Source organism: Belonocnema kinseyi, chromosome 3, assembly GCF_010883055.1.
Source record: "Belonocnema kinseyi isolate 2016_QV_RU_SX_M_011 chromosome 3, B_treatae_v1, whole genome shotgun sequence".
NCBI classification, from domain to species: Eukaryota; Metazoa; Arthropoda; class Insecta; order Hymenoptera; family Cynipidae; genus Belonocnema; species Belonocnema kinseyi.
This window is the reverse complement of record NC_046659.1, coordinates 20289265-20306412: the sequence shown is the minus strand read 5'-3', so window position 1 is coordinate 20306412 and position 17148 is coordinate 20289265. Positions and strand designations below refer to the sequence as shown.

Below are 17148 nucleotides of genomic sequence, written 5' to 3'. Positions count from 1 at the left end.
GTGACACTTAAAGTTTTCTACGTCACATAAAGTACCATACCTACTAACTAGAAAACCCACGTCATATTTTGAAACATTTAAACCTGATAAAGGAATTTATCAAATCCATGTACCGCGTGAGTAGGACAACCAGGTAGTACGTATTATAGGTGCCCAGAGTATAAATTGGTTGCTCAGCACTTCTTGAGACTATTTTAAGCCAAAATACGGCTAACGCAAAACCAAGTGGAAATTACACCGTTACGGCCGCGGAAATAAAAAACTTTCTACCTGACTTCAATCCGGATAACTTGAGGAAAGTAAACATCAGCTTCATCGACAATGATGGGTCTGTCGTATTTCAATAAAACATATTCAGCATCCTCTTGTCGAGAAGCTTTTGGAGGCATTTCTTGTTACGTCTGCTTTCTTCACCTTGACTTACAGAAATAAGTACTCTTAAATTATTTAAATAAGTACTCTCTTCACGTCAGGTTTTAAATTTTCGAAATATTCATACATCACTGCATTGGTACGGTCAAAATAATATAGAATATTACTATTTTTTCATTTTTACTTATTATTCAGAGTCGGAGCAAAGATTTTTTTTAGTTCTTATGGGTTTATTACAAATTTAATATAGGAAAAAGACACTCTTTTTTTATTTCTATTTAAAACCACCTTAGCAATATAACTTTTTGTATGCTTGCTTACTTATAGTCCGGAAGCCAGCGCCTAATTAATGTAAACCATTTCCTTCCGCCTAATACTTTGGGGAATGCTTCAGAAAGGCGTAATGTAAGTGTAGTTAGAGTCAGCTGGGGCACTTTGGGTCGGTGGTGCAATGGTAGCCCCCCCTAACAGGTAAAAAAAAAATTCCAATGATTTTATTTTGCATGAATCTTTGTGAGATGATAGGAAATAATTTCTGCAAAGTCATACCACGTAAAAATTTCGCGCTCGTTGGCGCATCGTGCGATTCGTACTTTTAAATATTTTGCATATGTATTTACGTGATTGAATTTGATATTTTTATTTATATATTTTGATATGTGATTATTAAAATAAAGAAAGTAATAAAGAAAGTAACAAATCAATCATTTTTCTGAAAGCTTGAAGTATTTGTAGGGTTTAATATAAAAATATACACAAAATATAGAGTAGAAATATAAAATACAAATTTTCCAAATTAATATGTTTGGCACTGATTCACAATATTATGCACTCTAGCATTTCTTTTTATTTGTATTTTATATTTCTGCTCTATATTTTATGTATATTTTTGTTGTCTTCTTCATTCTTCTTTGCTTCAGTAACAACTCACATATGTACCTATACGTACATACATTTAGAGCGTCATATATTTGAATCGAACAACAAATGAGAGTATGATAAAAAAATTTCAAGCGTTTCAGTTAAAATGTGCTTAATGTAATATAGCATTTTATTTTTTCTTACATTTTGCCTTGGAAAGTTCAAATTGTTTAATTTGCAATACATCTTATGTATATTTTTATATTAAACCTACAAATACTTTAACTGTTGTACGAAAAAGATTGATGTCAAAAACTTAAAAACAAAACAATATGGCAGATCCAATATGGCGGGTGAGCTTGCTACATAAAGTTTTGATTCTTGTCAAAATTTGTATAAAGGATTTAATGTGGTGAACATCGAATTCGTAATTAGCGACTTCAAAAATCCCCTTATGCCAATTTTACAAAAAATCAAAAGGTTATTAAGAATACTCGCTCACCATATTCCATCCACCATTTTGTTATTAAGTTTTTGACATCGGATTCGTAATCAGAGACCTTGAAAAGCTCCCTGTGCAAAATTTTAAAACAATAAAAAATTTATTTAGCATACTCGGCCGCCATATTATATCCGGCATTTTGTTCGGAATTTTCAAAAACGGATTCATACTTAAAGATATTTTTAATTCGTTCGAATTACCTAAAGAATCTTAATTCAGGAAATTTGGAACATTCTGCGAATTTGCGAAATTAAGACAGATCAGGAAATTCACAGAATTCATTAAATTCATAGAATACAGGAAATCTTTCTTAGACACGGAGTTTTATGAATTCCTTAAACTCCCAGGTTCCTTCAATTCACATAATTTATTCAATTTACAGGATTCATTCAATTCACAGGCTTCCTTGAATTACGCGAATTTCTTGAAATCCGTAAATTCCTAAAAATCCATAAATTCCTTGAAAGTCGCAAATTTCTTGAATTCCCTACATTTTCTGACTTCAAGCAGTTCATGGGATTCCAAGGACTTTAAAGTAATGCAAGAAAATCAGAAAATTTAGGCACGATCGATCAATTTTGAAGAATTCAAGGAATTCAGATACTTCAGAGAATGGTAATCAATTAACAGGAATTAAAAAGAATACACAGAATTGCACGAACTCAAAGGAATTCAAGAGAATTCAAAGAAATTCTAGGGAGTTCAACATATTTTTAAATAGTATACTAAACCAGAGAGTATTAATTAAATTATAAAGCATGTCTGATGCTTGTCGTGTAGGTATGCGTACTAAAACAAGGGGCCAACTAAAAAAAAGAGTAGTACTTGTAGACGAGCAACGCAAGTCATCGTTTTAAATGATCAGTCCATTAGCTTTTTTTTTTTTAAATGAATGTATCGAAATAGTGAGAAGTAAAATCAGCAAAATTAAAATATATTTAACCAATGTAATTTTTAGTTTTGAAGCAGTCTACTATAGTCCCAAATAATACATTTCTATATACTTCTAAGAGTTATAGTTTTGATTTATAATTTTATATTTAAAAAAATTTAAAGACTGATGATCCAGGCCATACAAACACAGATTGAATCAAACGAGGACTCAGCGGAGCGGTTGTGGGACCGCTCATTCACAGGTGTTAATCTGCTTCGCGTTCGCTTTCTAAAAGTCTCTACTACTAAATCACAACCATTACATCTACCCCCTTTTCCAGAACATTCCTGCTGAGGAGCTTCTTGAAACTCTAGCGGTTGCTGTTCATTTCACTGAGGATCTTATGTATAGATACCTGGGAGTGCCTCAAAACCGCATTCAGGACATAACATCAGTAAAGGAGTCTTTCTGAAGTAGATACAAGCATCTTCTTCGACAGATTTGGTCTTCAGATCTGTCGGCATTGAACAAGGTATCTGAAACATGCTTGCCGTCCCGGATCTACTTTACTCGCTTGGGGTGGTTCTATAAACAAAGAATGAGCTTCCGGTCCTTGAAATTGCCACACGAAAATCATGCATATGTATAAGAGCTTGCATATTAATTCTTTTGTTCCGCGATTATACATCTCACGCCGCCAAGGCAGACGCGGAATTATTACTCTCCGGTGTCTTTAAAACCGAATTGTTTTACGTACATCTTACATTTTTCCAAATGGCACAGGTCCTCTCTTAAAAATGGTCAGGAAACATGAGATGATTAGTAGAGGAGCATTCTTTTATAAAGCTGCGGAGCAGTCGGCCGAGACCCTTGCCCTGACTTTTAACATCAGAAGTGAGGAAAATGCATTACTTCATGTAGATGCTTCACTTCTAAAAGCCGAAGTGAACAAGTAGAGGTTGAAAATTTTCGCCAACAGATATTTGACAAGAATATGCGCGGAAACTTTCACAGAAATGTAGAAAGATAGTCCTTGTCAAAGAAGCACATTTTTGCTTATCTTAGATCAGCAGCGCCTAATTTAGGCACAGAGGGTTTCACTTTCGCATGTCAGGACGGTGTCATTTTTATATTAGTATACCGTGACCGCATTCGATGTCAAAAATATCCCAGAGATAGGTGCAGAGCGTGTCATGCACACTTTGAGTACCTAGAACACATACTATCTGTGTGCCCCACCCACGCGGAATCAACGTATCTCCACAGAAAAATGCGGCAATAATAGTGCCGAACGTTTCAAAGGAAATGTTAATTGTCCAAAACGAGAAGTGTAAAATTTTCTGAAACTACAATTTTCGGACAGCAGTCTCCGTTGCGTTACATCAGGTCTGATATCGTTCTCCAAGACTTCGAGAAACGAACTATATTCATGATCAAATTCTCGGCTCCGGCCGATTACAATATCACTGCCAAGGAGAAGAAAAAAGAGGAGAAGTATCAAGACCACAAAAAGGAGCTACAACGACTGTACCCAAAATATTCGTTCAAGCAATTGACCTTGTGAACGGTGCTCTCGAAAGTGCGAAGCTATCACTGGTTCGCAACCTGAAAGCCATACCAGCATGCCAAAAAAATGGCAAAAAATTTTCGAGATGGATGCGAAAAGCTCTCTTACTTGGGTCGCATCGTGCCCTCAAGACACACGAGGGTTTCACCGGCTGTTACTGAGAATTCACGCTTACGATTCTACAATACTCGAGATTAGTCTCAAAACAAACTATTACGTTTAGCGTAACCCAGGAACAATGACGTGGATGTAGCAGTTTTCTAAATCCTTCGGTTTCAATGCACTTTTTAATCCGTGATTCAAATTAATGTATACAACGGAGAAGTGTATCTTCTTGAATTTCAGCACATGCACTTGTAATTCGGTCAATCATATTCTCACGTGTTGTTTGTTTTTCTTTATACACTTTGTCTTGCGGATAGCCCCACAAAAAGAAATCTGGTGAAGTAAGATCCAATTTATCGGACCGCCTCTACCAATCCAGCGACCATTGAAATCACGATCAAGAACTTCTCGTGCTACCGTTGAATAGTGTTCCAGACATCGATCATGTTAAAACCACATGTTCTGCCGTATTTCTAAGTTCAAGTCTTCAAGCAATATTGGCAGTTAATTTTCCAAAATGTCTTCATATTTTTAACCATTTAAGCTGCCTTCGATAATCTGGGGACCGATTAGGTTGTTGCCAATTATTCCACACCATACGTTGACACTTCATGGACGCTGGTGTTCGACTTCAGGAAGCTACTGCGGATTTCCAATACTCCATTAGTGCATGTTGTGTCGATTTTGGGCCACCCTATTGCCCAGCCTATCTTTATGGTGAGTTGATGCATTCGTCTTTTGGTCTTATGATCAACCGTTGGTTTTGTTTTACGGTTTGCATTGGCCAAAGCTCTCGCTGCATTATACACAGAACAATTGATGGTCCAGAGGTCGGATTCTTCGGAAAAACCTCCACGAAGCTCTCCATCCATTTCAGCCAGATCTTAAGGCTGGAGAAAAACCTGGATGTTGATGTTTCTTCGGGTCATAAAGTATCTCTCTTCCTCTGTGGCATTATTCCTGAACTGCCCCAACTTTAAAAGTCAAGTCTTCCGATTACCTTCAAATTTTCAAAGTTTGTTTGCCTATATGATAATAGTATACCCAAAAATGTATAGACTTTTACTACCATCCCTCCTCGAACTACAGGGGTGAAATTTGCATCCGCCGGGTAAAGTGGGTATTTTCAAATAGTCATAACTTCCTTTTTACAAATGATAATTGAATTTTCTATGAGTGATTTCTAAAGGGGGTTTCATGCTCTTTCAATATGTGAAATCTTTTGTTCTTTAATTTTTAATTTTTATAAACAAATTGCTATTTAAAATGTTTATTTAAAATTTTCTAATCTTCGGGCAGTTTTTATTTGTTTTTAAAGTATTTTTAAAGGAAAGCTTAACTTTTTCCGATAAAAATGCTGTTTGGCATTTTGGGACTGAAAATAGTTATGTAGTTATGCGAAGATATCCGAGCGAAACCCTTCCTCGCGCGCTCGACAGGTCGGCCAGTCCATCTGATGCACCGAGCGACGTTGTTTCGTTTAAATTAGATTCATTCAAACATACTTTTCATTGGTACAGAACATTTACAAAAATTAATTTCAGCGGTTCTTAATGCATCGAAAATTTTTGTATATAGTTATAAACTAATTAGGAAACACAAGTGTTTTTAAAGAGAGCGTTCACCCCTCGCCCCTCCATAACGCTTTCTTTGCTGAGGTTGTTCTGTATATTTTGACCTTCATCGTCACATAAAAAAGACTTGTGAAAGGCCTAAATCAATTAAAAATAGTTTAAACTATTCATATAAACAAATTAGATAGGATTCGTCCTTTCTTTGGCTGGATTAAACTTGGTCTCGTTTATAGTCGAAAAACAAAATACATCCACGTACAAAGATTTTCAGTTGTTTCTCATATTGTACCAAGAAACAAAAGGCAATCACATAGACTGTCATTTGTTTCTTGACCTCAAGCAAAACGTTGTACTGCGTTACTCTACTCTGACTTCAGTCTTCTGAAAGGTGAAAGCAGCCAACGTGTAGTGTTTAGAATTTTTCCGTGTGTATTTTCTGTGATTTCTTGTGTGTCGTTTTTATTTCTTAGTTGTATACATTTATAAATTATTTATCCCTCTTTTCTGTAGTTTTTGTTCATTTAGTTCAGGTTATAGGTTCGTTTTCAAGTCCCTTTACGAATGGCTGCTTTGGAAGCAAAGTGAGATCCCTAAAGAACTTTTATGGTGATCTAGCGATGACCATGTCTTCGATGCAAAGTTTTCGCAGCAGGTGTGCAAGTCCTTTCCGTAAGGAGAAACATGTAAGAGGAATTGATCTGAGGCTTCTAACGGAAAAGCTGCAAATAGTGTTTCCTGATTTGCCGAAAGGCAGTAAAATATATGGCGCTTGTAGAAAAGAATTTAGAACTCTCAATTTTCAGCCATCCAGAGTTATAGAAGAGCCTGGTATTAATGTAGAGGAAGAGATAAACGAGGACACCGATTTTTGCTTGCCGGTGAGAAATGATAAAGAAGGAGGCAATGATGAAAATTTTTAGCGGGTCTCGAAGTCCTGAATTAAATAAAAGAAAAATCAGAACAGAAGGGCACTACATATTCAGAAACGATTTGTCTACACACCCTTGCGCCTAAGTCTTGGAGTCGCAGACAAATCATGCGACAATTCGGTGCACCTGAACGTGAAGCCAGAAAAGCGAAAGAGTTAGTTACCAAAAGAAGAGTTTTGACTTTTCCGGAAGCCAAGCAGAACAAAAATTGGCGGAAGAAACTGAAAATTTGGTTAAAAAATTCTACGATTATGACGAGAATAGTCGACAGATGCCAGGTAAGAAAGATTTCAAATCTGTCAAAAAACTGGACGGTACTCGTGAGCAAGTACAGAAGAGACTGATTCTGTGCAATATTTCAGAGTTATATTCCAGATATGCCAGATTTGTAGAAAATGTGAAGATTTGATTTTCAAAATTCACACAACTAAGACCAAAGCACTGTGTTTTAGCTGGAATGCCAATTCTCTGATTACCATGACTGCCTTGAAAAAATCATGTGCAGTGAACCAACTGACGCTTGTAATTTTAACGAGTACAAATCTTTTCCTGACATTGAAAATTTTAAAAAGTACCTGACTGATCTATTGGACGTGAATAGTTTCGACGCAGCAACTTATCAAGTTTGGCAGCAAACTGATAGAAACACTTTGAAGACCAAAATAGCAGACGCTGATACTTTCGTAGAAGCAATCTACACTGAACTTAAAAACCTGAAACCTCATGCATTTTATGCGAAACAACAAGGTTTGTTTCTGAAGCATCTTAAAGTTATACTAAAAAAAGGAGAGAAAGGGAACTGAAGCATTTTAGTATGAGAATCATCTCAGACTGTTTAAGTCATGACACTGTAGCTGTGTACACATTTCAAAAGCTCATCAACGAGTAGCACAAGAAGAAATTCAGCGTTGTTAACAAAATTTATTATGTGAAAGGCGGAGCTGCGCAGCATTTTAAAAATAAATACAGTAAACTTCCACCTATGTCCCCGCTCGTCCAGTTTCCCACATCCTATACGCACTTTATCCCCGTGCGCAGTTCCTTCACCTCCCAACAAGGTCCTTATATGGGCTAGAAAGTCACCCCCGAGAAAGGGGCTGACCAATTAAAAAGAGGCCCGAAGATCGGGAAGTCTTAATTGAGTATTTTAATGTGACGTCATGAAAATTCAGATAAATTTTGTCGATTGACGATCTATTAGTGTCGCGAAATACAATCAACTATCCGAAATTTGAGATGAGTCTACCCGATCTTATACACTAACCTCAAATTTAAGATATTTTATTTCGTGACACTCAAAGACCTCTAATCGACAAAAGAATGGAACATGACTGAGAAAATGATTCTAAACGTGAGAAATATTACTATTCAGACCTTTATAACTTACCGTTGCATTTAGAAAATTTTCTCCAAAAAGTTGTGTGCAGTTGCAGTGCAGTGTCATGTAGGTACCAAAGAGAATGTAAAACTTCCTGGCGGCTGACTATTCCACCTATCCTTGCATGATACATTGGAAAATTCAGAAATTTATAACTTGTACTTTTAGATTATTTTATCCAAAAAAGTTGTCTTAATCCCTATGTCAAAGATTGTATACGTATATGAACAGTCCTCAACAACTGTTCTAACATTCCTGACACTTCAACCTATCCGGCAATGACCGTGAGCTCATGCCGAAATACTCAGTATGCCGCCAAATATTTGATTCGGTTTTTGATTCTATTATATTAATTTTTAGTTGGCAAATTATACTATTTCAAGGAAATGAAAAATCAGTCATGCTAACGGACCGCGACTGGTTCAACTGCGCATGTACCGAAAAGCATTATTATTGATAGTCTATCTATATTGATTCAAAATAGACCCGCACTTTTCGTCAAATGTGCACATTAAAAAGGTCCAGGTGAAGGGATTGGTGGAAATTTCAACACTTGCGGCAAATGCTAGCTTGCAGCGCTCAGCACAGAATCTAATCCTAAATGCGATCGAGTTATTCGAATGGGCTAAGAACCGTTTAAAGGAAACAGTCCTTTCGAGTTCGAAAGAAGATCACATAGAGATGACCAAAAAAATAGAAACTAGATTCACTGAAGCAAGTAAAATTCCCGGCACGCATTTATTCCAAATGAGAACGGACAATTGAAACTGAAAAAAACTTCAAATTCTCAAAATGTCAAACAGCATTTTTATCGGAAAAAGTCAAGCTTTCGTTTAAAAATACTTTTTAAAAAATCAAAACTGACCGAAGAGGAGAAAATGTTAAATAAAAATTTTAAATGGCAATTCGTTTATAAAAATTTAAAAATTTTAAACAATAGATTTCACAGAATGAAAGAGCATGAAAAACCCTTCAGGAATCACTCATAGAAAATTCAATTTTCATTTGTAGAAAAAAAGTTTTGACCATTTGAAAATACCCGCTTTGCCCAGCGGATGCAAATTTCACCCCCTGTAGTTCTATTAGGGGAGATAGTAAAAGTCTATGAATTGGTGATATACTACTATCATATGGGCAAACAAACTCAGAAAATTCGAAGGCAATGGGAAGACTTGACTTTTAAAGTTGGGGCAGTTCAGGAATAATGCCACAGAGGAAGAGAGATACTTTATGACCCGAAGAAACATCAACATCCAGGTTTTTCTCCAGGCTTAAGATCTGGCTGAAATGGATGGAGAGCTTGGTAGAAGTTTTTCCGAAAAATCCGACCTCTGGACCATCAATTGTTCTGTGTATAATGCAGCGAGAGATTTGTCCAATGCAAACCGTAAAACAAAACCAACGGTTGATCATAAGACCAAAAGACGAATGCATCAACTCACCATAAAGATAGGCTGGGCAATAGGGTGGCCCAAAATCGACACAACATGCACTAATGGAGTATTGGAAATCCGCAGTAGCTTCGTGAAGTCGATGTCCTCTATCGGATGCCTTCGAAAAGTGCGATAGCTCTGGGTGTTTTCACATCACATAGCATGCAATCGTGCCATGTAACCCCGTTTAGGGGCCACACTCGCATCCTAGCACTCTGGCATGTCGTGATTTTGATGCCCCGTCCACCTAAAATTCCCCAGATTCCGCCGATCCATCGCATTGCCCCCTCCCGCCGGTCTAGAGTGGACGGCATTGTTGCCCGACCCATTGTCGGGAGCCCTGCGCGTTTTATTGCTTTAGACGCACTTACTACAACTATATTTGGTGTTATCATTGTTGTTCCCACGAGAAGCTAGGGAAAGGGGTTTGTACATCCTTGTGGAGCTCCGCATGCAAGGATAAGGCTGCGTACTCTGAGAAGTCGCGCGGTATCCCAGAGTCACAGTTCTAGATACCTCACCCAGATGCCATTCAGCTTTCGGCACAGTTTTCACACCTCTGCTTGGAGTTTAATTCCTTCGGGACCAACCCTGAACAATTGTTCGCGGCTGCCTATTAATTTTTATAACCATATTCAGCAGAAGCCCTTGGTACAGGGACCCTCTATCCGCAAACCGAGGACAAGTTCGGTGGCTTTGTCATAGACCCTTCGGTTTGATGATTCTACTTTTTTGTAGAAAATTAAACTTTTTGGTTGAAAAATCATATTTTTGGTTTGAAAATTGAACTCTTTTGTAAACAAGTCGTCTTTTTAGCTGTAAAATTAAATGATGGTTTTGTTGGAAATTTAGGTATTTTGTTCAAAATTCATCTTTTTTGGTAAAACATTAATCTTCTTGGTCAAAAATTGATTTTTTTCGTAGAAAATTCAACTATACTATTTTTGATGTAGACTTTATCCTGTATGTTGTATAATTTGCGGATTTCAGAAACAAATTTTGGGGTAAAATAGTTCGCAAAACGCTTAAAAATAAGTCAAAATAATAATAAATAAAATAATACTTAAGAGTTTTATAATTAACAGATCATGGGTACGCAAAATGTTCACGTTCGGCAAATGCCGCTACCGTCGAAATTTTCTGCCGCCGACGCTTTTCTTTAAAAATCCGTAACTTCTATAATTTTCGTCAGATCGATGTTAAATTTGTCTTAAAACTTGGTAATATGTTAATACCCATGGATATATATATTTTTTGTCGAAAATCGTAGAATGAAAAACTTCCTCACTACGTGAAACGTGAAAAAAGCGGTTTACCGGGCCGATCGATACATCGATCGACAATATTAAACCATAGTTCGCTAAAATATCTCTATTTATATCGTTGGCTTCTGTAAGAAGTCATGAACTGCCAGTTTAGATATCAATTGATTTTGTCAATTAGTTTCGAAGAAACCGCAGATTTAGTTAGATGAAAAATTGATTTTATTTCGTTTTTCCCTGGGAAGAAAAATAGTTTTTATTTCTTATTTTCAAAACTAATTTGTTGAAAAAAATTCTAAAAGAAAAAAAGCGCCTTGATAAGCCACATCAAGTCTTATTTTTTTAAATCGAAATTTGAATTTTCGATTTTTGACCAACTTGTACAATAGTTTTATGGCACTTCGCGCGCTCGTCGAGTTATATTAGCTGGCCCTTTAATTAACTGTCGCTAGCTGGACGGCATGGTAAACGGCTATCTTAAGGCTCACTTGTCTCGGTGCGTAATAGGCTCATAGCATGGTTAGTTTCGAATGAAAAATATTTTTATTTTAATAAAAAGTGGTTCAATTTATCCTAACAGACGTATTTATAATAAAGTAATTGGATCAACGAAAAAAGATTACAATTTTCCAGTCAAGAAAACAAAATTGTTAAAAATTATGTTTCGAAGGGGCAAATAATGTATAATACACAATAGAAATTTCGAATGAACGTTTATTCTTGACTAGCTTTTGTTTATATGCCTTAAGGTTTTTTTATAAATATAATTTTTAAATATCTCGAAAATTCAAAACGATTTTGCAAGAATTTAAGCTTGGAACATTTTAAAAATATTTTATAAATTTTCGAAAATCTTTCAGTTTTTAGATATTTTAAATCTATTAAAAACTTTTAAATTCCTAAATGTCCTTTAAACTGACTCGAATTATCTATAAAGTTGTCTTAATTATTTGAGATTCATTTGCGAACATTTAAAAATAAATGTTTTCAATTAAAAAATTATTTTAAATTCTTCCACATAACTTAGGAATTTATTTTTTATTCGTTTGAAACCTTTAAAAGTTCTTAAAAAGCTTAAAAATTAGTTATTTTACTCTCATAAGGAAAATAGGTATTAGGTATAAGCACTTCTGCACAAAAGGAAGCGCCCGTGCATAAAGGTTGTCACTCTTTAATTGTATAAGTGAATGGCAGAGTAATAAAACCAGAACTGTCATTTAGGTTAAGTCTCAGGGCTCGCTTCAGATTCTCTTGAAACTTTTCTAGTTTAATTCTTACATCAAGAGAAAACTTCAAAATACTCCACAACATACTAAAAATAATTTTATTTTAAATTAAAAAACATAGTGTGTACAGATAGTGTATACTAATTTACAAAAGAAAAATTTCAAAAAATTTACCAGAAGCGCACTTAAAAGAAGATAAATTGTATAATTGATTATTTTCATCACCTCTTTGTGATTATGGTTTTCACCATAAAAATCGAATTTGCGCCTTAACGGGCAAACTAGCAATTTGAAGTTAGGAAAAAGTGATATTCACAAATATTGAAAAAAATTGAAACCGCGGTTGTAATAACTAACAGTTTAAATAACATAAGTTGCAAAATAGGTTAGAAAAATTACCATTTTCAATGGGAACGTTCAATGTCGAATTCAGTGTCGAAGGACGTCACATTTGCCGAGTTCCACGAGGATGATAAAATTCCTAAATCTTATAATTTGTTTTATCATAAGAAAATATCTCCGTTCTGCCTTTCCGGAGACCCGTGTTCGACTCCCACAATCGCTGATTTCTTCTAACACAATTTTTTCTCTATCAACTTAGAATAAAATATTAATAACTAATTAGATGTTTAATGTATAAAACTTATAATAGGTGCGACTGTAACATGTATTTAAAACAATAAATGCGAATTTATTTTATTTTCCAGTTTCGACCATGGGAGTTTTTCCTATTTTCTATGGGAAAGTTAGTAATTTTTACTAGTGTTTTGTAAACTTTTCAGTCTTTCCTAGGTATTATAGAAACTTTTTTTTCGTAGAAGTAGAATTATTTAATCATTTGTTATTATATTCCAATGAACTTAGTAACTTCACAGTTTAATATTAATAATAGTAATTCTTTAAATATTAACGCTATATCCTGCCTTACTATTGTCTTATTATTAAAATGAATATTATAATATATAATATTACAACCGGAAGTTACTCCATGTGTTTTCGCTATTATTTCGGTGATAAGCGCGTCAAGAGACATAGGTATATGGAGCTTCAAATTAATCGGAGAAAAGCGCATTTCGGAAGTATACCCTGAAAGCTAGACTCCTCGTGGAACAATTTTTTTAAATCGATATCACAAACAAAACAAAAATTTCTCTCAGTTCGCAAAATCTGAGTATGCAGGGCGAGTACACCTGCCGATACCTAGATGCCAGTATAAGTCACAATGATGTAGCCCTGTGACACTTGGAGATGTTTCTTTGTCAGTCGAGTATATTGCGCGTTATTATGCACTCCAATTGCAAACGGTTCAGATGATCCCGATTTGCGCAGTTGAAGAAGTCGTAGTGCATTGTGCATTCCAGTTTTTTTTATTGGCGTAAAACAATTTGCAAACTAAAAATCAGTATAATAGAATCAAGAAGCGATTTAAATATTTCGCGCAATAGTGAGTTTTTCAGCATGACATCGCGGAAGCGATCATCCTGGGATAGGCGGAAATGTGTGAAAGGTTAGCATAGTGCTTGACATTGGAGTGAAGACAATTTTTTGGTGAAGATACTCTAAACAAATAAAATTAAGTTTCAATATTAATAATTTTAAAGGTCTAAATAGTAATATTTCGCAAGTGTATAATGTTTTCTCTCAGACATTTTACATTGTTTTGTCGATTGACGACCTATCAGTGTCACGAAATACAATCAACGTGACATTTTTTATATTTTATTTAATTTCTATACTCTGCAATGTCGACAAAATCGACAAAAGAATTGAAGATCCCTCCTCTCTTTCGCCTAGCAAATCTTCTACTCTCTCTCTTTAATCTTTTCCATCCCATCCGTACTGTAAGCTGTCACAAATGTGCACATCACCCCTCCTATCATTAATATCCTTATTTGCCCTCCGCCCCCGCGAAATGAACTTCTTCCTCCAATTCATGCCTAATTTCTGTAATTATTCCCCCACTAGCCTTGCCTTTCTTCTTCTCTCTGACCGTCTCCAGAAGTATGTGCTATATCCTGGTGGCAGACTTGGTTATATTCTCTTCCATTCCCTTCTCTCTATCCACGTCTATACTATTCTCACAGCATCAAATTCCTGGACATACCTCCAGAAACCATAATCTTTCTTCTTTACCCCTGTTACGGTCCAGTAGAAAACCTTCACTACTCCTCCACCGTGCTATTACTCAGCCCCCTACTTCCTACAAAAAATTCCCCCTGTAACTCCTTTAACACATTTTTTCCTCGTCCCGCAACCACATTTTCTTATTATTCTCTACTCCATTGCCCTTACCCTTTTCCTAGACTTCACCTCCTCCTTTTCGTGCATACACCATCCCACCCTAATCTCTTCTTCCAGCTGTTCCACTTTTACTTCTTTTTCCTTCCATACCGACAACGCCACTCCCTAATCCTTCTACTTTCTCCCTCAGCTCAATCATCCGTTTCTCCCATTTCTCATCTCTAATCATCAAGTACTTCCTCATAACTTTCTTCTTTATTTCCCCTCAGTTAATTTTTTTATATTTTTTATGCTTTATTAGTCTTCCCTCAGTTCCCCAATTTTTCCAATCAACGTCCCTAGTGCCTCCTTTTCCGACTGCCCCTCCATTTTTTAGAGTAACTTACGTGTCTACCTCTTGACTATCTCTCTTTAACTCTTTAACTCACCATTGCTACTCTATCTCTCGCGCGCTTTCACGCTTACCTCATTCCCTTACTTCACCTTGTGCTCCGTTCTACTCACGTCATTTTACACCGGGCTAGGGTTCCGGAATTGATGGCGAGAATCGATTCTCGATTCTTCGATCCTCAAGAAAATGCCGATTCTAAGAATCGAAGAATCGACGTTAAGATTCGATTCCGATTCCCTTACTTTAAAAAAACCAGCCATTATTTAAGATTTAATTCTAATGCATTAATTAAGTCAGATTATCTATTAAATAATATAATAATAGATATATAATATATAATATGAGCCGGTACATCTGTAATTTTTTCTATGTACCTTTCTATGTACCTTTTCTGGTGGATCGGAACTCACCTTAAACTGTAACCCCCCATCGTGTAATTGAATGCAACCCAGTACGTCAATAATGGGGTAAAAAACCAGGCTTTGTCCAATATGTCGCGACACACTGCTCTCATCACATCACTTAATTGCATTATAAAAATGCGTCCGTGAGTGATGATATATACCGGGATAGCCCCGTGCAAAATAATGAAATAAAACCGAACGCGTCCTCGGGTGGCGGATAGAGGGTCCCTGTACCAAGGGTTTCTGCTGAATATGGTTACAAAAATAAATAGGCAGTCGCGGACAATTTTCCAGGGGTGGTCCCGAAGGAATTAACCCCCAAGCGGAGGCGTGAAAACCGTGCCGAAAGCTGAATGGCACCTGGGTGAGGTGTCTAGAACGGTGACCCTGGGAAACCGGGCGACCTCTCAGAGTACGCAGCCTTATCCTTGCATGCAGGGCTCTACAAGAATCGACGAACCCCTTTCCCTAGCCTCTCGTGGGAACAGCAATGACAACACCAAAAATAGTGGTAGTAAGTGCGGTTCAAAACAACAGAACCCGCAGGGCTCCCGACAATGGGTCGGCCAACAATGCCGATCAATCCAGAGCTGGGGGAGCCAATGAAAATGGATTCAATGCGATGGATCGGCGGAATCTCGCGACCTTTGGGTGGACGGAGCAACTGAATCACGACTTTCTAGAGTGCTACGATGCGAGTGTGGCCCGTGAACGGGGTTACATGGCGTACTCTACCACAGCTAGAACAAACCGGCAACAAAGAAAGAGAGGCGACACTAAGACCAGCCGCGGGTAGGCACCCAATAGATGAAGAGCGATGCTTTACGACCCGGATAAACATCAAGACCAAGGTTTCTCTCAAGCCTAAAGATCTAGCTGAAATGGATGACGAGTTTCGTGGACATTTTTCCGGCGAATCCGACCTCTGGGCTATCAATTATTGTGTGTATAATGCAGCACTTAAGAAGTCAAAGCTGCTGACCATCAGGCAGCATATTGTTGAGAGAATACGTATACTATCTGACGCTAAGAGAAATCTAGAGCGGAGGGAGAGGTGTGTCAGAGAAAATCATCAGTTTCTCTCTAACCCATCTCGACTCTTCAAAGACCCTCCAGTTACTCTCGAACACCCACCCAAACCAGAGGAAGTCGAAGTATTTTGGAGAGAATTCTACGAAGTTCAGCATAGACTGGACGAAGCCTCAGAAAATATAAATAGCTTCAACGAGTTATGTGTTGCCCTCATAACACCTGATAAAGAATGCCCACCCATCACTACCGAGGAGGTGAAAAAAGTATTAAGAGGGATGAAGAACTATTTCGCACCGGGACCAGATTGTATCAAAACCTTCTGGTGGAAGAAGTTTTCTTCAACCCATCAGCATTACATCAGCCTTACATTATTGCCACTATCTCTAGCACTACGCCATTCCGACGGGTACTTGTGCGGCAAACCTGCAGATCGATAGTACAAGGTCACTCATGTATTTTACATGGACGATCTTGAGATCTATGCTAAAAACAGAGAGCAACTGCATCTAGCTCTGGGGATTGTCGAACGATATACTAAGGAAATTGGAATGGAATTTGGGTTAGACAAATGCGCCAAGGTTTATTTGAAGCGTGGAAAACTTAATGGCATCTCTGAAGATCCTGAGCTCGTTGATAGAAGCACCATACGACACCTTTGCGCTGCAGAGACTTATACATACCTGGGCGTGCCACAGAACCGCATTCAGGATGTGACATTTATAAAGGATTCTCTCCGAAGCAGATACAAACGTCTCATCCGACAGATTTGGTCTTCCGAACTTCGGCGAGGAACAAAGTATCTGCAACGAACATGCTTGCCGTCCCGGTACTACTCTATTCATTTGGAGTAGTTCCATGGACGAAGAACGAGCTTAGGTCCCTTGATGTCGGGACAAGAAAGGTTATGCAAATGGACAAAAGCATGCATCTTAAGTCTTCCGTCCCGCGACTGTCCATCTCACGCCGTCAAGGGGGTCGCGGAATATTGAGTCTTGAA

At 37.1% G+C, this 17148-nt stretch overlaps 1 protein-coding gene across 3 annotated transcripts in view; it reads right to left on the bottom strand.

Annotated features, from left to right (window-relative positions):
* The window catches only part of LOC117169394 (sialomucin core protein 24-like), a 147313-nt gene that overhangs the window by 38739 nt on the left and 91426 nt on the right, over positions 1–17148 (bottom strand). Inside the window, exon 1 of one of the 3 annotated variants that reach the window (XM_033355759.1) lies at positions 271–331. The exons of the other annotated variants lie outside the window; for them this stretch is intronic. Coding sequence (XP_033211650.1) covers positions 271–316 — 46 coding nt within the window. The 5' untranslated portion in view covers positions 317–331. Of the gene's footprint in view, positions 1–270; positions 332–17148 lie in introns of those variants that run through there. 3 annotated transcript variants of the gene reach the window in all.